Source organism: Culex pipiens, chromosome 1, assembly GCF_016801865.2.
Source record: "Culex pipiens pallens isolate TS chromosome 1, TS_CPP_V2, whole genome shotgun sequence".
Classification (NCBI taxonomy): Eukaryota; Metazoa; Arthropoda; class Insecta; order Diptera; family Culicidae; genus Culex; species Culex pipiens.
Window position 1 is genome coordinate 92,537,884 of NC_068937.1, and position 23,531 is coordinate 92,561,414.

At 39.8% G+C, this 23,531-nt stretch overlaps 1 protein-coding gene across 1 annotated transcript in view; it reads left to right on the forward strand.

The window, feature by feature from the left end:
* Positions 1-8,841: 8,841 nt before the first annotated feature.
* Positions 8,842-23,531, forward strand: part of LOC120429669 (mucin-12) — a 51,443-nt gene continuing 36,753 nt past the window's right edge. The window contains exons 1-5 of the mRNA XM_039594697.2: positions 8,842-8,847; positions 13,171-13,319; positions 13,701-14,053; positions 21,524-21,984; positions 22,199-22,243. Coding sequence (XP_039450631.2) covers positions 8,842-8,847; positions 13,171-13,319; positions 13,701-14,053; positions 21,524-21,984; positions 22,199-22,243 — 1,014 coding nt within the window. The remainder of the gene's footprint in view (positions 8,848-13,170; positions 13,320-13,700; positions 14,054-21,523; positions 21,985-22,198; positions 22,244-23,531) is intronic.

The following is a 23,531-nucleotide window of genomic DNA, read 5'->3' on the forward strand; positions in this document are numbered from 1 at the left end:
CAACGTACTCCGATTCCTGAAAAAAATATTATGAGTTTAACTTACCAGTTTATTGAGCAGTCTTTTTTAAACAGCATTTTTAAAATATTAATATCTTCTTTTGTATATCTTTTATAAATTTTAGTTCTTAGACATTTCCCATAATCGAATTTTTATTTTGATATTATGTGTACGCAATTCTATGTATTTTATGGTTGATGATTCTGAAAAAATAATGGTTCATTAAAATTGTATCCATCGTAAGCACGAAGGAAAAAATAAATGGTTGTGTAAAATTAAACCCGAACTTACTTAGGTTAACCAACATTTTGTTAAATTTGCCCGTGCAAGTGTTGTCGTGCAAGAGCTGGCCCAAATCTTCCTTCCACTGCCCCTCTCTATCCTCCAAACATTATCATAAAGTCCCCTCGCATCAGAGGTCCCCATTGCGAATGTCTTCGTCTTGCTCTTCATAGTTTATCACCTGCAAAGTAATCATCAACAAACTTACTCACCAATTGCACCTCCTCAGTTGCAGCAGTGTGCACTTCGATTTACCACTTCAACTTAGCCAAATAGTGTGATTTTCACCTTTCACATCCTCTCACTTCACAATTAACAACACAAACTCAACAAATCGACCGCTCTCGTTCGAATCCTGACTTCAAATGACAGACGTAAACAAACCCAAGTTCATCTTTTAAATATTCAACCAATTGTTAATTATATTCAACCAACAAAATTGTTGATTTTCCTAAAACCATAGCTAACTGTCGAGCACGTTCATTCGAGTTCGGGAAATCTGTTAGCTTTTTGCCTCTAGCATTTTCAACAAACAGGTTATTCAATTATTACTGAATTTTAGTTATTGTAACGGAATATTGGCAGTGACAAGTGCGTTTTTGTTAAAATTTACGAAAGTAAAATCAACAATTTTAATTGTTAAAATTTCTGGGCACAGTCTCTCCGTGTGTCCTCTCTCAACCCTCCAAGATCCTTCCGTTGAAGAAGATTCTACAAGACCGTGCCTCACGGGTGAGCCCTATCTGACAGACAAGATCCTTTGATTCTATTTAGTGTCCGTACATTCGGACATCAGAGAAAACATCCGACAAGAAATAAGGTCGCTGCTAAGCTACAACTAAATAAAGCCAGGGGTCAATATTGACCTTTCCGACGACGACCCCTGGTTGGATCATTTCGGAATTATCGGAAGGATGGCCCGGAATGTGTCCGGTGGGGGTTGTTTCTTGGAGTGGGCAGTGTATTGTATTCACGTGAAGTTTACCGAAATTCTTGAGGAGATTTTTATTTGCTTGATTTTGAAGAAACCCCAATTTTAAAAGATTTATGTCAAGGTTTAAATCTTAAGGGGTTACATACATGCACATCTTCAAAAACTTTTAATAAAGTCTCACAAAGTCAAAATTCAATGAGACCGACCGGAATTTGATCCCTGAATCCAGAATAGTCTCAGAAGTTGCAAGCATTAACATGCTGTTGTCAAGTAGTCGTCACATCTGATGATTTCACAACCAATTAGAAAGCCTGGCTATCTGCAGTGCACAATTCTGATAAAATTCTCATCTCCGAAGCTTTTTTCTTTCTTTTGAATTAGAAATAACGTAAAAGATGCTGTCAAAACGAGCAGCAAACCACATTTCCTTCTAATGATTTTACGCCTGATTAAGACCATCCTCCCAGCTTCCGGAACCTTCCCTGGACCAAGGGATTAAATCAGGGGTGCTCAAAGTTTTTGGATTCCGGGCCAAATTTGATGCTCAAATGAGCTTGCGGGCCAAAAGTATAAAATAGGTTGATAAAAATGAAACTATGTTTTTTTTGGATTGAAAGATTTATAAAAATTCATCTATCAGTTGAAGTTTTTTTTAGTTTCTGTTATTTTTTGAACATTTTCCAACAGTTGAAGTTATTGACCTCGATTTAAAAAAAAATGTATTTAGTTGAATGTACATTTGTTTTCATTTAAATTTTAATTTTTTTTTGATGTTTTGAAAATGGTGACATGAAATCAGATTAGTTTATGTATCGGCGTAACTTTATCATTAAGTTATTAAAGTGTAACTAATGAAAAATTGTGCAAAATTATTTTCCAATAGCTATGCCAATGTAAATATATAAAAAATTCCCATCGACTTTTTATAGAATTTGTTTTTTTTTTAAGAAATATTATTGTTCACCCGTACAGTGGATTTGCAATTTTTATTTTCTAAAAATTTATGGTTCGACTAAAAAACAAGCATTCCAGTTAAAAACACTTCCTGCGGTACAGTTCATCAAAAATTTACTTAAATTAATTTTTCAACAAAGCCGAACGCAACAGGGACAATCGGCTAAAATCAATCTAAAATGTATCCTTCATTTTAAAATGATTTCATCTGATTGTCCCTGATATTTCGAGCCGATTTAAAAGGGTAAGAGGGAGAGTTGGGGTGACAAATTTTTTGAAAAATAGGTTCGTTTTCCAACTGTCATGAGTTCTAGTCTTTTAATAACTTTTAAATTCATATGGAATACTTATATGTTTGCTTTAATTTTTTACCATGATGATTTTTTTTTCAATTAGAAAGATTTTTGAACAAAGTTACAAAATGAGATTTAAAATATGAATCATTTTGAAAAAGTATAAAATCACTTTACAAATGGTCAACGGGCCATTTTACATGATCGATCAAAATGGCTCCGCGGGCCACAACAAATCACCTCGCGGGCCACGTTTGGCCCGCGGGCCATACTTTGGTCACCCCTGGATTAAATCCTCCTATTTTCCAAGCTTTTAATGGCGGATTAAACCGCTGCTGGACTGCTGGACGACACGTGACCAGCAACGGTGACCACCACCGGTCACACCATCAAATGACCACACCCGGCCCAGGCTCGGACAGAACATGAAAACTAATGAGTGTAATCTTGTACTAGAATTAAAATTTAATGGGTACTAATATTCGGGTTTATTTGCGTCGGTGTCCGGTGTCCGGAGGTCCTTGACGATGACCGGGCAACGGATGACCGGGAGCCTTTCTACGTTGAGGCCGTTTCGGGGGAGGGGGGCTTCAATTTGTTGTCGTCGTAAATTTCATCGGTCTTTAGAGCGAATTAAACGGGAAATTTAGCACCGAGGCCGCTGGTCAAGGCCTGAGTCGGAGAAGAGGCAGAAGTTCTTGATGTTATCCGGTTTAAGAAATTTAGCATGGTCGGTTGAGGTTGGTTAAAACATTTATTTGCACAAACTAATTTTCAAGATTTAGTTTTTCGCAATACAGTCCATACTCGATTATCCGAAGCTTCGATTATCCAAAGGTTAGTATGGGACTTCAGGTAATCAAAGCATGGACAACAACAAAAAATGCATTTATTTAATTTTCTTACTTTTAACATCAAATTCGAGTTCTGCAACCCATTTTGGATTTTAGACAGTTTAGATTTAATTTTTTTCAATTACTTTAGAATAGTTAGGGGCTCGAAAATCAATAATAGGACTGTGAAAAAAAAAACATTTTTTTTTCTTGATCCAATTATCCGAAGTGATTTTTTTCCAATGCATTCGATCTCTCGAGGGACCATTCTTTGACAACCTTCGAAAGGTATTTTAGTGTTTATTATCTGCACGGAGAAAGAAGAGTTCACAAAATCGTGAACAAGCGTTCACGAAAATCGGAACCACGAACAAAGTGTTCCAATCCCATGGTACGTTTTTCAAAAACGTTGACAGAAACCTGCACAGCAAAAAAAAAGTGTAAATTTGGAAGGTGTAATTTTAGAAGGATGAATATTACCTCTTTTATGATGTAATTTTACCTCAATTTAGACTGAAAATGCGACATTACACCCGAATAGTGGTAAAATTACACATTTTCAGAGGTAAAATTACACATTTTTTCTGACATAAAAGATGTACCCCTTCCCAGATGTAATATTACCATGATTTTTTTTTCTGTTTAGTACTAAGTTGTCACATTTGGCGTAAGAACCTTCCTTGGACTTAAACGAACTCAACGCAACAAAGAGCACCTCGATCCGACGCTCCGTGAACTGATTCGCGTTCGAACAAAATCATCGAATATTTTTATATAGAAGAAGAAGAAGATATGCAAAAATTTGCAGAAAATTAACAGTTAGGCCGCTGCAAGTATTGGATGGGGTCAAAAAATTTATAAATTGAGATTTCAAGCCATAGTTTTGTTATTTCAATGAAAAAAGCTGCTAAAGTGAACTACACACCAATACTTGTGCAACCATTGGTTTTTTCAACAAATCTTAGTTTTGACGAAGTTATTTTTGCGATTTTTTTTTGCGGTACTGTGCATCGAAATTTCACCAAAAATTTAAATGCTTTAAATAAATGAGCCCAAATATGGTAACAATTATTATCATCGCAGAAATGTGTATTTAGAACTCTTTTCAGTTACTATAATACCTTTTTTGTTCATAAAAATGTTAAATTTTTCTGAAAAAAAATCCACCTGATTTTTTTCGAGCATATTTAAAAAAAAGGTGGAGGGGCCGACATAACATTTAATAATATTTGCAACGGCCTTCTTTATTTCAAGCAACTATAGACAATCTTTGCTAATTTATTTTGCAAAGTAAGTTTACAACTTGAAAGATGGGTTTAAAAAAATGCAGAACTCATGTTTCACAAAATTCAATAAAATTCACAGATTTCACGTGTTCCGTAAAATCGTAAAAAGTTACTAACCCTTTAAAAAACAAATGCCCAAAAGTGCCTTTTTTGACCGAAATTCCAAAAACAAAGGCTATACAACGTAGATTACAATCGTTTGTTAAAGTTGTTCAAAGAAATTGTAAATTTTTATACAATTTTGTTTCTCCTCTCTAATTTTTTGTCGAATATTGAAAAGGGGGGGGGGACAAAAACTTGAAATAAAATTTGCATTTTTCTTAAGAACAATCAAATTTGGAATAAAAATCATTTAAATCAATATGCAATCTGACTAAATTCCCTTTGCCCAGTTTCGCACTTAAAGCAATTTGTAGGTGTGTTAAGATAGCACGTTCAAATTGCAACTTCTTTTTTATGAAGAGTGACAACATTGCACGCGGTTTTAACGGGTTTTGTTGGTTATTTCTGGAATCGATTTTGAGGATCTGTAAAGGTCAAACGGTGAGACATACATCGTGACGTCATTTGACAGCTCATGTGCACCCACACCCACCTTTTTCTCTGTTGGCAAAAACGTAAACAGTGCACACGACCTGTCAAAGTCCTAACCTCTACACCGAGTCGGTGTAAAACCTAATTGAAAGCTTCACACAATGGCGTTTCCAACACAGTTTGACTCAATATCGACATGCGACATGATAGCACAATCACGACAATGTGGCGAAATGACCAGACTCAGCAGGATCACAGCATCCAGCAACAACGAGCAGATGATTGAGAGAAGTGATTCACTCATCCATAATGGTTCAAAATTGGTATTTATTTCTGATGGAAGCCGGCCATTGACTTCCCGTGAATTTTAATTTGGCCAACAACTTCCTCGTCCGGAAACATCTCTTCCGTGGAATTCGATTTTTGCATTTTTGTGCATCATTTCGAGCGTTCGTTCCAGCTCAGCATTCACGGTAGAGAACCCCACTCTGTACGACTCCGAGTGTCAGTAAATTGGGCGGAGGACCCTCTTCAGGCCAGGGTGCAATTTACCCGGAACCCTCTTGAAGATAATACACGGCGCTTCATTAACCACATGAGAAGAACTCCCTGGCAATGTTCGTGGGCTACTTGGCAACCAGCCAGTCAACCGGAAAAGGACTGTCTGTCTGTTTCAAGAGACGGGACAGAAACTGGCCATCCGGAATACCTAATTTGGGGAAATGGCTTGGAACGAGTTTTCCATATATGTTTGAGATATTAGAAAAAAATATTATAATTGCACTATAACACTTTGCTAAACGTTTTTATTTCACATCCATAATCAACCTGCCAAAACGTGTTACTACACCCAGAAGAAAGACCTCTGACAACCAATGTGACTTTCATACAATGACATAGTTGTAGGGATTATGGGTTGCAGGATTGAATATGTAATAAATTATTAAATGAGTATTTATTATAAGATTGATATAATTCATAAATAAGAGTTTAGAGCGCAACAAAAAGTGCGCACCTTCATGAATATTGCCTTGTTAGCTGATTGCGGATTGAGTGCGAGAGCGCGCTAGCGAGCTGCGAGAGAGAACAACGAGCGAGAAAACAACGAGATGCGCGCGGCCGGCGAAAGAGAGAATGAAGATTGTCAAATCAGTTTTGTGGTTAATTTGTGTGGAATAAGACGTGTTATTTGTTAATTGCAAAATATCTGTGTTTTTATTATAAAAGAAAGTCCCCGATCACGACAATGGCACAGTCCGGTAAGTCGAACCTTTTGATTCATGAAAGATCATTTGTTTTTATTGAATTGTTGTGTTGTGAAATCCAACAGTTTTGTTCACCTGCCAGGATGCAGGTCCAAAGTTTCGCTTTGTTGTTTTGCCTGTGTTTTGAAACAGGTAGATTTGGTAGATGTTTATTTTAAGTTTATGGTGGAATTTGAAGGCAAATAATTTGATTGTTTTTGTACAAACACAGTTTTGCTTTAGATTCGATTGTTGTTGTTACACACAAAGAAAAAATACTCTAAATTTAAAAAGATCGTTCGTTGGATTAAAAGTTCGCGTTGGTGAATATTCGTAGAAAGTTCAAACTTTTTAATTTAAAAGTTGGAAAGTTGTTGATACTACCATGTATTTCTGGAACAAAATCGTTGTATCGGTAAAAGTTTTTTGCTTTTAATTTAAGAAGCAGCTTTTTATGGCATGAATAAATAACATTTAACATTACAGTGATGATTTTCGAAAAATGTGATGGATTTTATTTCAATATTTTAATATTAAAACAATTGCTTCCGTTTTTTGTATTCAACGCATCTGCTCATGGTAGGCAAACTTTCGCGTCCAAGCTGAACCGATTCTAACGGTACGCCACCGGTCACGTCCGAAGGCCCCATGCTGAGTAGGTTACGGATGGACGTTTCGTTGGACAGCAACATCGCGGCCTTCATTTTGGAGCGCGACAGCGTTGTAGAGAACAGGGTGGTCTCGTTGCCGGCCATCATCAGGACAGGCTTGGAGAAGTTGGCCATTGGTTGTTGATTCGGGAAGGGAAGTCGACGTTTTCCGGCTGGGAAGTAAAGCGCCTGAACGGATAATTCCCGATCACTTCGTCCTCCTTCGAGAATGACACAGATGTTCCAACTCGCCGTCAAAGTTCATCCCGCCGAAGCTGCGTTTGTGGGCGGTAGTTGCTGAAAGAGTTTTAAAGTAAATGAAATTGGTGAGACACTGAACACATTCTCAATACTCACCGGTGACTTCTTCGGTATTCCAGGTAGATGTTCTTGATCAGGTTCGTCGGATCTCGCTCCAACCTCTGGAAGTAATCCGAGTACGTCAACTCCAGGACTTGCGGCTTTCGTACAGACGGTCCATCCAGAACTGGTGCAAAGTGTTTTTCTGGATGTTTAGGTAATAATCGTCAAACATGTCCCGCAACGAGAAATGGACTGCGGACCCTCAGGACATCCCACACTTTCCCGTCGTCACTTTCGGCACATAATGCTGCTGATGGTCGTAAACCGCCGGCACCGAGTGCAACATCCGCGCTGACAACCTCCGATTATGGCGCTTCTCGTCATTTCCCTCTTTCGTCGGATCCTTCTCCTCACCATTAAAATTTACTTTATCGTATTTGTTCGAAAAGCGGATGTAAATCTGCTTCAACTTCAATTTCGTACACCTGGCTACCACCACCGATTACAACCGGTGCAAATCCACATCCCGACCTCCGATCTTCGGCAACCGCATGAACTGCGTCCTACAAAAACAAACAAAATTAATCACAAACGCCACCAAACACCCAAGCTTCCTTCTTACCAACTCCGGTCGTGAAACAGCTGCAGGAAGCTGGCCTTGTCCTTTTTCGAAAACCAACTTCCCCCCCGACCTCGTGCCGCACCGGCACCACCCACCTTCCGCTGCTGTGTCCGCGTCCGACTCCTGGCTGTGGCCGCGTCCGGATTTGATTCGCTTCGTGGACAACTCACTCACCACCGGCACTACCAAAATGTTTGTTTACATTTTGTACTTAGGCGTACACGGTTACACGAGAACGACGAAATGAAAGAAATGATGCAGTCGAATTCAAAGTAAAAACTTTTAGATCAGTTGGCAATGAAATTTTCAAAAACTGTAGCAGTAAAAGTTTTCATATTCAAAACAAGAAAAAAACTTTCAATGGAGCAAATTTTGACCACTTTTTATTTCAACAGTAAGTTACTTTTGCCATTACAGTAATATTTTTTTGTGTGTATGATTGTTATCCCCGATCACGACAACAGTAAGCAAGCTTTGCCATTCTTCTCTCGTGTAATTCTAGTAGCGCATCGGCAAAGGGATAACCCAGCAATCAAAAGCCCTCGATTTGACTCTCTGTCGGAACCCATTTTATTTTAATTATTTTTTTTTGTCAGAAGATTTGTCCTCTAAAGTCAGCGTCCCTTGATTCATTTTTATGACTTACGGACGGGGAAGCAATGATTCTCTGGATGTCCATCAGAAGATCAGACGCAATGCCGAGTAAGACGATTCCGGACTGATGCTGCCAGAGCTCAACTCACAACAGGCACGGTTTGATCGTAATTACGTACTACGTACTAGTCTTACCAACAGGACAAAGTTGCAAAAACTCTGGATGAGTTGTTGTTTTCGTTACATCGACATCACTTTTTCGCCCCTCGGTCCTCGAATAAGTGTACAATTTGCTCGTCGAGTTCTGGGATGATGTTGGTGAGTTCATCAAAGAGTCGAAAAATGGTGAAACAGAACACGCTTTCACTATTGAAAAAAAAATCTGCCTTTTTTGGCCCTAGAAGAGGAAAAACGAACTATGCACAAGGCCCCTCTTAGCAAAGCAGCTTATTGCAGAATGCTGACGTTCCGTACAAAGTGAAAGTTTCAATTAGTTTCGGCAGCCAGAGCGAGTAGGAGTGCCCTCCAGCGTCGAGTTTTGATACCACTCCATCACTGCTGGCTCTGAAACGAGAGTCTCGCATTCGGGGAAATTCGAAAGCTACTTATAAGATGCTTCAACGAATGCAGCTTTGGCAACTTTGCAGCTTGCTGAAGGTTACTGGGAAAAATAGTATTTCTTTTTTATGCTTTTTGAAGCTTAATTGTTTGTTAGATGTAACAGGTTATAAATAATTACTTTAATTTTAACTATTCCAAAGTCAGCCGGCAGCCTTTAAAAAGGATCCCCTTTAATTGGACTCACGCTGGGCACTTTGCTACGATACCTCTTATCAGGCGCACATCAGTCTCCCTTGACCACCCCCTTTTGGCAGGGGTCCCGTTCATTATCCTGCGGAAAGGCCCCTTTTTTCTCGGTCCATTCGTTTTATCTCTTCTTTTTTCACACTGGGTTGCGCGTTCGCCGCTTTTCTCCTTCCCGAAAACCATAAATCATTAACTGTCCGAACAATTGGTGTGCAGTTCCGTAGTTTTGCTTTTACAGCCCCCGGGAACCAACCCTTCCCGCCATGGAGTTGGCCGAAAAAGGGGGTTGGTCACTTTCCAACTGCGAGGAAGATAATGAATGACCATTTTCCGAAAGTGTTTGTAGACCTAGGAAGCTCCACCACCGCCCAGTCCAGGCTAATGACAAATGGTCGGAACAGCCACCCCCTCCCCTTTTCCCGAGGATTCGATGATGGCCACCCTGCCTCCTCACTATTACCAACTTTTTTTTTTATCTCTGAACCCACTAGTGACGGGTTGGGCGGTGGGCGGCCGTCGATGGTAAAAGCTTTTCGAGCTTGACCCTTTTCGAGCAAAGTGTGCTTTTTTTCTTCTTTTCAAGGGAAGCTTTTGAGTCCATAACAACAAAGAAAAATTTATGGCAGGGATTTAAAGTAGGTAGGTTCAACAGGATTCTGATTATGGAGTGGAAAATATAAATTAACGAAATTTGAAAACTGACATAAATAAGTCTTTGTAGTAAAAAATATTCAAAAATCAGGAAGCAGAGGAGCAGCCGTGGCTGAATAGTTACGAGGTTCGCTTTGTAAGCGAATGGTCCTGGGTTCGATTCCCATCTGCTTCCAACGAGAAAGTTCTGGACAAATTGAATTGGAATTAATGAAAAACATGAAATTTCACGGAGGGGTTCGATCCGCTGCCCTTTGGATTGGCAAGCAAAAATGCTTTCCACTTGACCGTGGAGACAGATATTGTTGAATCCAAGAAACGGACGAGAATAAAGTTGAATGCAAGTTGCATGCATGCAGGCGCATTTGAAATGAACCTACATTACCTCGCTATAAATAGCCTGGGCGACTGCTAGAATTCATCCAATAAGAGATGAGAAGAATTGAAAGCATTCCCATTAGAAATGAGAACACACGAAGAATTCGAACAACAATGCAAGCGATCGTAACCACTAGCCTAGGGTGGAACCTTAGACCATTCACCTTCCCAAAAACCGTCCAACTCTAAGCGAAACTTACTTGGGGACACCGTGGTGATTTGCCCTTGACCCCTTAAACAAGTGGAGCATCAACGTTTCCCGTCTTCCACATCCCTTTCCTTGTCCCTGGTGCGCGGTGGAGATGGGAGCGGCCGGCAATGGACGGCTGTCATGGTGTTGAGAGATCTGGTTCAGGTGGAGTTGGTTCTATTCCCAGTTATCAATTCCTAGGCAATCTGGGCTTAGAAATTAGACAATCATCACATCACATGGCGAAATTCAGTCTGCAATCCGCTAAAATCACCGTCTCCTAGCGAAGCGAAAAATATTCAAAAATCAGGAAGCATAAAAACATTTTCTCAAAACTTCAAAATGTTAGTAGGGTAGAGTAGTCATCAATGAGACACTTTTGGTTTTCAACTTTCAACGATTTTTCTATTTTTTTCATCAGCATGTTTTAATGAGCTTTTTGTTGCATTTTCTTTCTTTTAATGTGTTCTAACATTGACCAAAATATGAGATCGATCCGAACTCTATAGCCAGAGTTATTCAACTGTCTCATTGTAGACGCACTTGGCAGGAACAATGAGACAGGTGGGGAACAATGAGACACTCTACGAAAATCAATACTTTTCTAGTAAAACATCATGTTTTTGTATTGTTCCATTGCAGGTGACTTGCCTTGAACATTTTAAATAAATTTTGCCAACATGAAACTTTAATTAACAAAAGTTACACTAAAAAGTATTTAAATTTTGTAAAATCCCTATATTTATACCAAATAACTTTATATTTTTGGTTAAATGAAGTTAAAACTCTATAAATATGCCAAAAATCACTTTCAATTCATGTTTTGAAAGATTTCCATAGATTTTGAAAAGTTTAATGAAGAAAAATCGAAGTGTCTCATTGTTACACATGGGCATGGGTTTTGAGGGAGTTAGTAGATGGGTATGAGGTCAGGATTCACGAGTGGCAGTGATGTGACCATGAGCATTTTGTTTATAGGTTGAAAATTTTAAATCTAAGGCAACCGGCTGCGGGAAGATAAATAATTGATTATTTAAAATGTTTTTTTAATCGAACGCGTGCCAACCGAGCAGTAGTGCTATGGGCTGGACTTATCAGTATATTTTTACTGTTTGTACAATTTAGATAACATTTTAAAATGGCTGTATCTCGAGAACTACATCAGCAAACCTTCTGAAACTTTGTCCAGAGATACTTGACAGTCATATGAAGCAAAAAACATCATTATCTCGAAATGCATATTCTTTAAAGTGCTGAAATTGTATTGGTTTTTCAGATTTTCTTTGGAAAAGTCTGAAATAACATTTTAAAATGGCTGTATCTCGAGAACTACATCAGCAAACCTTCTGAAACTTTGTCCAGAGATACTTGATAGTCATATGAAGCAAAAAACATCATTATCTTGAAATGCATATTCTTTGAAGTGCTGAAATTGTATTGATTTTAAAGATTTTCTTTAAAAAAGTCGGAAATAACATTTTAAAATGGCTGTATCTCGAGACTACATCAGCAAACTATCTGAAACTTGGCCCAGAGCTACTTGACTGTCATATGAAGCAAAAAACATCATTATCTCGAAATGCATATTCTTTAAAGTGCTGAAATTGTATTGATTTTATAGATTTTCTTTGGAAAAGTCGGAAATAACATTTTAAAATGGCTGTATCTCGAGAACTACATCAGCAAACCTTCTGAAACTTTTCCCAGAGATACTTGACAGTCATATGAAGCAAAAAACATCATTATCTCGAAATGCATATTCTTTGAAATGCTAAAATTGTATAGATTGTTTTGAATTTCTTATTGAAAATCGGATGTAACATCTTAAAAGGGCTGTATCTCGAAAACTACATCAGCGAATGTTTTTATTTTTTGCACAGAGGTGCCCTATGGTGTAAGGAATCGATAGACCCCAAAATCTCGGATTGCATATTTTTTTCATAATAACGGTATTTTGAGCACCGTGCGTACGCTAATGATGATCTATCCTAAATGCGTGAAAAAAAGGCGCCCGACACGAAGCCGACAAAAAAAACAACTTTTCAATCGCGCGATTCTGTTCCCACTCGATTTTTACCGGTTTTTGTAATTCCTCAAATTCTTAATCACACAAAAGATCAGGAAATAAGAGACGTTTAGCATTAAGTGGCCATAACATGAGACAGGGTTGCCAAATCTTCAATATTCTAGTCCTTTTGGAAAGGTTTTACAATTACCTGTCCAACGATGTATAGCATGACATTATAGCATTATTTGCCACGATTTTTGCCCACATCCGGATATATCCAAAAATACATCTTTATACATCACTTTTAAATTACTTATCAACATTTCAAAAGTTGACGGTTCATTTCAGAAGAGCTTATACAAAGTGTTGTGACCATCAAATAAATTTAAAATAATGATAATTTTGAAATATTAAAAATAGTTACATGGTCCCTCTCTTTCACAGAATTATTATTTTTATTTAAAATCTTCGGTACATTACTTCGTAAAATCTTTAAAGATAAAAGCTAAACAAAAGATCAGAAAAAAATCAACCAGGATTGACTCCACCGAATTCCAGCACCTGCGTAACAACCCCAAATTTCCGCCATGAAATTTCTTCTAATAAGGTCCCCCTTTCCACCCCTCTCTCTTTACAGGTCTGCAGCAAAGTGTTTGGGAATGCATCCGCCCTGGCTAAGCACAAGCTGACGCACAGCGACGAGCGGAAGTACGTTTGCGGAATGTGCTCGAAAGCGTTCAAAAGACAGGACCATCTGTGAGTATTCGGGTTCCGGAGTCCCAAGTTCCTCCCCAAAATAACCGGGGTTCTTGTCGGGCTCATCGGGCTGCCTCTTGAGTGGCTGCACGGAAAAGATTGTGTCTTGAAAAAATAACTGTCACATTGACAACTGTCAGATTGGCAGATAATGCAATGAGGCTTAATTTTTTTCGAAGTACCATTTCCTAGAATTTCCGTGTTTGTCTCCAAACAACCCTCTGTCAGCCGTTCTGACCAGATGGTCCAGGTCGGTCAATCAGCAAGTTATGAAGTCTTCGACAGCCCCTAAATTGCGTACATACGCACAAACACACCTTCAACTAATTGGATTTTTTGCCTTTCCGACTTTCTTTTCCCCGCCGTTCCCAACACCCACAGCAATGGCCACATGCTGACGCACCGGAACAAGAAACCGTACGAGTGCAAGGCGGACGGCTGCGGCAAGTCGTACTGTGACGCGCGGTCACTCCGGCGGCACACGGAGAACCACCACAGCGGCACCACCCCGGGGACGACGACCCCCACGCCGATGGCCGCCCCCAGTCCGGGCCCGTCGCAGTCCCCGCCACTCAACACATCCGGCAGCAACTCTCCGGTGAATCCGTCGTCGTCGTCGTTGGCGTCTCCCTCGGTGACAGTGACGACCCTGGCGACGGCGGTATCGACGGCCGCCAGCCACGGTACGACCGGGCCACTCAGCGGGCTCAGCCTGTCACCGGCCACCGCCAGTGGTGAGTTTTGATTTTGTTGTTTTTTGTCTGAGTTTAAACGGGTTGAGTAGAAGGAACTTGAAGAAGAATGTTGAGCTTGGTCTTGAGCCCATGCAGCAAAAACTAGTACGTTCAACGCGAATTATAGTTCATTATTTTAGCGTGCCAAGAGCAATGATTTGAAACTTCATTCATTGATATTCATTTGTTGTTGATTTGTTTGAATATTGTAAACAAGTTCGAAAAAGTCATAATCGTCACCGACTAGCTCAGCGCTTCATTTCTTTGCTTGAAATGTGAAGGAATATAGAATCTGTGAGAGAGTCATGCACATGCTTTGACATTTGCAGTGTTGCTAGTTTTATGGGAACTGTGAATGATGAGATGCCAGTTTTATAATTATGGCATGAGTTCTATCTTATTGTTTACAAACTACTCCTGCTCAGTATCTTCATAATAAACTTTTGAACTGCGATCATATTCAATAATTTCTCAGATCGACATCCTTCATTCTGGTTTTGATAGTTTCATAACCTCAATCTTTCTACAGAATCTATTCTAACAGGTAGAGAGCCTGGAGCTTATTAGAGAACGGACATCTCAAACCAAAAGTACCAATCGAAGCACGAGAACTGTCAAACGGAGGTACCAATCGAGCAAAATCCTTTGTCTTATGCTCGATTGGTACCTCCGTTTGACAGTTGTCGTGCTTCGATTGGTACTTTTGGTTTGAGATGTCCGTTCTCTAATAAGCTCCAGGCTCTCTACTAACAGGTAGAGTGGAATGTAATTTAGAGACATGAGGTCAACTTGGAATTTTTTGCTCGGGTCAACAGCAATAAAAATCCAATCAGGCAGAATCTCAAAAATACGTAAGAACGTCACAAAATTGCTGTGATCAGTTTGATGAGAATTTCCTGTGAAGTAACAATTGGCAAAAACTCGTAATTAAAGGCAAACCAATTTCTGATGAATTTTTGGCTTCACAGAATGTTGGAAATCAATTGGATGCAATTTAATCTTCCAGATTTTAACAAATCTTGGTTGCAAATCTTCTTATGTTTTCGCAACATTTCAATGTTGAAATCAGCAAAATTTTCGCAAATCTACAACTTTCTCAACAAGCGTCCCTAACAATAGAACAAATCTCGCGTTCCTTTCTACGAAAAGTTCCTGTTTGTAATCTCAAAGTACGCCGTTCTCTAGCAATCCGCCGGTGAAGGCCGCAGCCCAAGGCTGTCAGTGAAAGGTTGAGCAAATCCTACCCCAGCTTCAATAAACTGTCAACGGCAATCACATTTTTCCTCATCTTGAAGAAAGAAAGAAAAAAGTTGTTCCACCGATCTTTCCTCCCCTTCATGTGGTTCGAGCATTTCCACTCCGATATTCTCAGGTTCAATTTTCATTTTTCTCGTTTTCACACACTCACATCGAAGAACAACCCACACGTTCAGGAAGGGAGCCAACCTTCATCCATCATCGTCGCCAGGAATCTCAACCATTTACCGAAGAAAGGTTATAAAAGGAGAAAAAGAAATTTTCTTCTAGTTTTCTACAGTAAAACTCGACTGGTTTGACATCCCTTCAAAACTGTGTGATTGGTGTCAAACGAACGTGCCATCACTGTACTGCCCCTGATCGCATAAATGTCCCATATGCATTTTCATCAATTTCGAGTTAATGATGCAGTTTGGTTCAAAATTGTGTGCTCTTTCAAAAGAGCCTATAACATCCAGTACTTTGTGCTAGAAATCAGGAGGAAATCCCGTTTTTTCACGAAAACTTAACACGTAGCCTTATGTATGGTACAAACTTCAAATGCATTTTTCTCAGCTTGCTGTTTTTGCATATGGGACATTTATGCGAACATGGGCAGTGTACCACTGTTGTCAAACCTCTTCGAACATGGACGGAATCGTTGGTCTTGTAGAGTTTGTTACTTTCACCTCATATTTTTTCTCGTCAATCCCATTTGTCATCCTGGGGTGGGGGCAACAACGGCAGGGCCAAAGGGTTGTTAAAACTAACCCCCTTTCCGGAAGAGGAAGGCGAATAGGGGAGGCCAAATTTGACACATTTTACGCCGGCACACCATACAGGCTGTGATTGAGCTAGTTTGAGCGACATGAAAGATTGAGGAGGGAAACTAATCAGAAAAAAGGGAGAGAGAGAGCAGGAGAAAAAATAGTTGGATGGATGAAAAATTGAGGAGAAGGCGTCATTTGACACGAAAATGATGCAATTGCTGGGATGAGATTTTTTTTTGTTTTTATAACAGAGTATGGTTTATGATTGAAGTGCGAATTTGAACAATTTCATGAAATGTTTCTTTAAATATTCCTTTAAAAATCATGAAATGACTAAATTTAAAAACTAAACTTCTAAGCTCGAGAAAAGGGGAAATTTATAAGGAATGTTCCCCTTTTTTCGAGCTTTGGAGTATTGGTGTTCATGAGAACGTGGTTTATGGATGGCCTCTATATTTAATTGAATAAAAACGTTCAACTGGAAAATGAGGACAATGCAAATTTTATTTCATGTTTTTGTCCCCCAAAAAAATAGGTGACAAAACTTGTAAAACCGATTGCAAACCATTCAGAATACATTGTGCAACGCTTTGAGCTTTTCAATTAAATAAATATTTGTGAATATTTTAACAAATTTTGAATTTTGGAATCACAAATTGGTAAAAGCTTAGGATTTTTTTTATAAATTGATTAATATTTTGCAATATTTTTTGAAGTAGCAAAACTGTTATGATGTATATGGCTTTTTGTCATGATTTTTGTTTCGAAATTTCGAAAAGCAGGATTGAATTAGAAATTTAGATATTTTTAACCTGAATATTTTACGATCAAGAATTTTAGTTATTTTTATGTTCCAAATATAGGATTTTTAATTGAACATTTTATCACAAAAACTTATAGACAAATTTATTATTTTTTTCATATAATTTAACAGATTGATAAAAATGAACTTTTGAGTCAATTGAGTATGACGAATGATTTCATTTTGGCAAAAATAGTTTTTAAAGGAGCAATTCCAGCTCAAATCAGGAATTTTACCGGTACTTTTGTACCCGACCCTTTCCGGTTTCAATGAAACTTTGTAGACATGTTATCCTAGGCCTATATAAGCCATTTTTGTGTATATGGAGCCAATAGTACTCGAGAATAACATTTGAGAAGTGGTCAAAGTGGTCAAAGACAAACTTGTAGGAAATTGGACGGGCTTTCTGAAAAAAAAATACACTGAAACAAAAATACACGCCACTTCTACGAGATTTTTTGATTTTTTAGTTTAAAAGTTAAATTTCAAGGTGATGTTACGATTTTTTTTCGTTCAAAATGTTTGAGGAAATAGCCTAAGATGTTACAAAAAGACTCACGAAAAATGCAGGATGGTATGTCTCTCCTGAAAAAATACAAAAATCATTTACTAAAACTGTTTTTTTGAAAAGTGGTCTAAACGTAAAATTTTTTAAAAACCGATAGTGGGAATCGATTTCCCAGACAATTTTACATAAAAGTCTCCATATTGACCATTGTCCTATGTCCAATCTTTGGGAAGATACAGCGGTTTTAAAAATAAAAATGTTGAAAAATGGGTTCTATATGACAGACTTGGTTTTTCAGTCTCGAAAATATTTTTACCGGAAAGCTCGTCCAATTTCTCATAAGTTTGTCTTTGACAGCATTTCAATTGAATGTATGGGCTTACTCATTTACCTTAATTTACCTTAAAAATACCTAAAAATATATTGTTTTTTTGCAAAGATGATTTTAATAGGTTATATTTTATGCTAATTAACTGTTTGTGCACCTTTTTTAAAATAATTTTCGTATATTTTTCAAGAAGAACAATTTTTCTTAGATCTAATAATTTCTAAATATCTAATAAAATTTTGTGGGCACACTCTGCGGATGAGCGAATGCGTAAGGCGTTATCCACAAAGTACGTCACGCTCTGGGGGGAGAGGTGGGGTTGTCGCAAGTGCGACAAAGTGTGACAAGGGGGAGAGGGGGGTGGGTACGTGTTACTGTGACGTCACGCTAGACTATTTCTTGAATACTGAAAATTCATTCTTAAAATATAGCTAACAAGTTCTCGATAATAGATTTAATATGCCCAAATCATCAGATTAAAAAAAATATATGGAGATTGCTGTCACTACAGCATTAAAAACTTTCCCGATCAAACTCCGAATTTCAAAACAATACTTTTTATAAATCATGCTAAAACTGCACAAAAAACAAAATGGTGGGGGGGGGGTCTAGCAAAACGTGACGTACTTTTGAAGGGGGGTCAGAGCCAGCGTGACAAAGTGTGACATAGGGGGAAAGGGGGGTTAATTTTGGCCGATTTTAGCGTGACATACTTTATGGATGACGCCTAATGTGATTTTCGAATGAACCCACTTTGTTTACATCAAAAAAGTAGAAGGTGGTTCAAGCACAAGCGTGACTTTTTCCTTGCACTTGAATAATTTGTTTTGAAATCTGCTGTGCGCATTTTTTTAAAGTTTTCGGGAGACAAATAACTGCGTCAGAAGTGGGTGAAGTTTTGCGAAGTCGGTTTGGAACAAGAGCTTCCAGCAGTACAGTGCACATTTTGAGACAAAGTATACTGTCTGGAAAAATAACGTTTTGTACTAGAAAAAGAGAGTCGTGCCCACCATTCAGGCAGAATCAACTGATGAAGACGACCTCCGGATGGGCGCTGAAAAGGAATCAGCCAGAAGGAAGTGGGTTCATTGGAGAAAGAATTGCTTGACGATTTTACTGATTCTGGTAATTCCGAGAATAACCACAAAAGGTTCGTTAGTTGAAAAATATGAAGAAAATATTAAAAGAAAAGAAAATCAACAAACCACATATGCTTTTTACAATAATTTCCCTAATGATCGATTTCAATACTTGCTGATTCTGGCGAACAGTAAAATGGTTCCGCTTTGACAGTTCAAAACGGTTCCGCTTTTGAGCTGCTCTTTTCACCCCCCAGGGCACACTCTCTAAGCAAAAAAAAAATGTTTTGGTAAATATTTTTTTTTTCATACTAATCTTCAAAAAATTTGACAGCTGTTCATACAAAAAGTCAATAAAAATATTCATTAATTGGTTCCTTAATAATAATTATTTCTGATAAATTAAAAAAAATAACTCAATTTTTGTATTTTTCACGTGAAAACAAAATTCCGTTTTTTATTTACTGAAAATGTTGTTTGAGTACCACAAGATGGTACTAATTCATTTGGCAGTGCTGCATTTTTAAATCTTAAATGCTCACAATTTTGCAAAAAAAAAATGCGTTGGCCAGAACAAAACGACATAAACAACAAAAACAGAAACAAACGAATTTTATGTCTACTAAAACATATCAAAAATGCCGTCATGCTATACATTTTTAGAAAGGTATTTAAAAGACCGTTCCAACGAAAGATTGAAAATCTGACAACCCTATCAAAAGTTATAATTTTTTAAATGTTTTTAATTCACTTTTTTTGAGGCCGGATCTCAGATATTTTGATAAACTAAGTGTTATTACACACTTTTCTGAGGCTGTGTAGTGTATTCACTTTATGAATGTGAGGAAGGCACCAACCACCTTGTTGAGTCGCGGGGGGATGCCGAACCGGGCACCGGATTCGTGAGCGGAGTGGCGGAATAAAAACACTTATTTTCCACTCGCTACAGAACTGTAAATGTTTATTCTATTAATTAATCACATTCACAGTTCACAATAATCTAAGACAACTTACAAATTCGGTGTTTTATCATAGCTGACCTGTCCAGCTGCGTCCGTGCTCCCGCTAACTCAATTTTATTTGTTCTGTTTTGACTTCTTAGCGACAGCACGGGCACCACATAAACAATAACAATCACTGACACTACGAAACACAGGGGGTTGCTTCAGCGCCGTACGAGGGACGCGCTCCGTCGCAACACTCCCCCCCGTAAAACTACTGCTTTGCCGAAGCCGGAGTTTTACGCCCCGTCATCGCGGAGCGTCCCGATGATGCACCGCTGGTTCTGCTGCTGCTGAAGACGTCTGCAACGTGAAGTGGATGAGCGCGTTTTGTCCAAAGTTTGTCTTTTGACCTCCGTCTCCCACCCGTGCCCGACCTCTTTAGGCTCGATTTATGGGCCACGGGTGGTCACATCGTCGCAACCTCCTTCGGACTTCTCTGCCTCACCGACTCCATTTTGTCGCACTCTTTCAGCCGCCATAGGCAAGAAAACCGTGACGTAGCAAATGAACTCAAAGAACTCAGTATTCATTTTGTGAGTGCCATCTGAGTGGTTTGACAGGTGTCAAATCGGGACTTAGCATTTTTTGAGTTTGAATTTTCTTCCGATTGCGCGAAACGTCATAACCAGAGTTTTTTTTTTCGTATTAGTGCCCGTGTGCTTGTCCGTGCTTCTGGCCGTGTTCGTGTACGTGCACCTGACCACGTAAATGCCTGTTCCTGGTTCCCGTGGCCGTGCTCTAGGTCGTGTCCTTGTCCGGACTCCTGCCCGTGTTTGTGCCCGTGCTTCTGGCCGTTTTCGTGTCCCTGGCCGTGTAGGTGCATGTTCCTGGCCATTCCCGTGGCCGTGTCCTTGCCGTGTTCCTGGCCGTGTTTGTGTCCATGCGAAACGGAACAACCGGAACAAAATTATAATTTTAAATGCTAAGTCCCGGAACTGACACCTGTCAAAAAAGTTCATTCGGTTGTTTACCTTTGAGGTTAAGCTCCGAGCTTTTCTCCTTTATTGCACCAAATCCAAACGGTAGGTCGCCGGAACTCGCTCCGGACGAAGATACGTCCTGCCACTTTCGCCGCGCTAGTTCCAGCCTACGGCCATGGGCTCAGGACCCCGGACTTCGGCACACCGTGTCGATTTTTTCTGTAGTGTTGAGTCGCGGGGGGATGCCGAACCGGGCACCGGATCCGTGAGCGGAGTGGCGGAATAAAAACACTTATTTTCCACTCGCTACAGAACTGTAAATGTTTATTCTATTAATTAATCACATTCACAGTTCACAATAATCTAAGACAACTTACAAATTCGGTGTTTTATCCCAGCTGACCTGTCCAGCTGCGTCCGTGCTCCCGCTAACTCAATTTTATTTGTTCTGTTTTGACTTCTTAGCGACAGCACGGGCACCACATAAACAATAACAATCACTGACACTACGAAACACAGGGGGTTGCTTCAGCGCCGTACGAGGGACGCGCTCCGTTGCAACACACCTAAAGGTGGATTAAGTAACGTTTTTTAAGAGTAACTATTTTTTTCTGAATAGTCCTAACATACAAGTTTGCCGAAGACACCAAATCGATAAGAAAGCCCCCAACTTTGTATGGAGACTTGTGTGAAGGACACAAGGAATCGACGAAAAATGTTACATACAAATCAAACAACAATGAAAAATCAACTTGCGAAATTATACAGAATGTCTCAGAAGAAAATCAAGCATTTTTTTATTTTAATATCTTTTTTTCCCCAGGTGACGCAAGCTCCCCTCACGGCGCTACCTGCAGCATCCAGTTCAGCACCTCTTCCTCCCCGTCTTCGTCCGGCACGACGACCCTGCTGACCGCGAGCAACCACAGTTCCAACAACACGACAACCACCACCTACAGCAACCTAACCTCTTCCGCTACCAGCAACAACAACCAAAACAACAACAGCTCAAGCAGTAGCACCGGAAGTTCCGGCAGTCAGCAGCACCACGTGACAGCCCTAACCTCCACCCCCAGCGGTGGTGTCGATTCCGGTGGCTCCAAGACGCCCTCGCCCAGTTTGTCCCCGGCCGGAACCGGAACCGGCAACGAAGGTCTCACCCGGCAGCAGCTGGACCTGATCACGCAGATCATGCAGCAGACGAAGCAGGCCAACGCGGCGGTGGCCGCCGCCGCAGCCGCCGGCCAGAAGATCCCGCCCCGGCCCCGGACGTGGAACATGCAGGTCAGTGTGTTTACTATAAAAAAGAGCGTGCGTACTTTTTTATAGCACGTTGACAGATGGGCTTTTTTGTTTCGCAAACAATCGGATCGGATTTTTGTCAAACTCACAAACCTCTGCGCCGTAGTGGGGGGGAAGGGCATGTTTTTGTTTCACTTTTAAATTCGGACTTGTTTTTCCTCTAACCCTTCTTATTTCATACTCTTTTATCCAATAGATAAACTCCCGGCCGGAGCTGACAAACCTCCCACTACGGCGCCGGGTATGTGTTCATTTTTGCTAACCTCTAAAAAAAACTGATTTTTTTCATAAAAATTTGCATTTTTCCTTCCCCCTCCTGAGACAGCAAGGCAAGAAATGTCTCAATTTTGTTCTGCGTCTGCCCCGCCGGGGAAGCTGTTCTGTAATTTAAATTTTGCACCCAGAAAGATCCACTTCCGGCAGGTGTAGATCCATTGTTGTCATTTGCATTCTGATGGGACTGCGCCAAAACAAGCAACAACAAGGGTGCGTTGTTGTAAACAAAGACACGTTGTCGAGGTGATAAAGGTTGGGACATTATGGCATCCGTCATTATGGCAACTGTTTTGACAGTTAATTAAAAAGTGTGCCATAAACGGAGTTTAAGAAATTGGTAACAACGAAGATTTTTGCTAATTTTAATCACAAACGTCAAAGTGGCCAGGCCTACTGCGTAAAGTTTATCACAGAGATGATTCAGAGTGTTTGAGCACGGAATGTTCAAACACAAACACAATTCTGAATTTAAAAAGGGGGGAAAAAGCTTTGCATTACCACTCCCAATCCCTGAATTTCATCCCCACGGGACGGTCGTTAGTGCGATGCAATTTCACAACCACTTTTTTTTTGTGTTGTTGTTTGCATTTTTGCACTTGGTTTGTCTGTCGCTGGTCGATTTCCCTTTTCGAAAGCACCACCCCGCACCTGGCCAAGGACACGTGGTCCCAACAATAACCAGCATCATCATCACCAACGGCGGCGACGCCAGTATCAACAGCGGTCCAAAATGGCCACGGATGATGTTTTATTCATGAACGCGCACACGTAGACAGACCTTACGTTTCTACTTCTTCCTTCCCTCTGAAAAGCTCTTCTGACTGGTTGCAGAATCCCAAATGGCAATGTTCTGGTATTTTCCCACAGAAAAGAGAGAGAGAGAGTGGGGGCCATCATCGATGCGGAAAATCGAGGCCAGGTTCAACATAAGCTTCCTTTTTGAAAACAGAATTAGAAAAAAAAACTTTGTTCTTGAAAATACACTAATTTACAACATTTTTTCATAGGTTTTTCAGTTTTTCATGTTTTCTTCAAATACTTGTTTAGTTGTTCAACTATTTTCAAAGATGTTTTCAAACTGCATATTGATGCAGTAAACCGCAGAAATGACGCCACTTACCATGTTTGTCGTCTACTTCACGTCGCGAAAAAAAAACATGAGAAGCTGACTCTGTGCACCCCCAGGTACCGGTCCGTTTACCGTTCAGCAGAAATGGACCGGCGGCACTCTGTAGGTAACGACGGTAAACGAC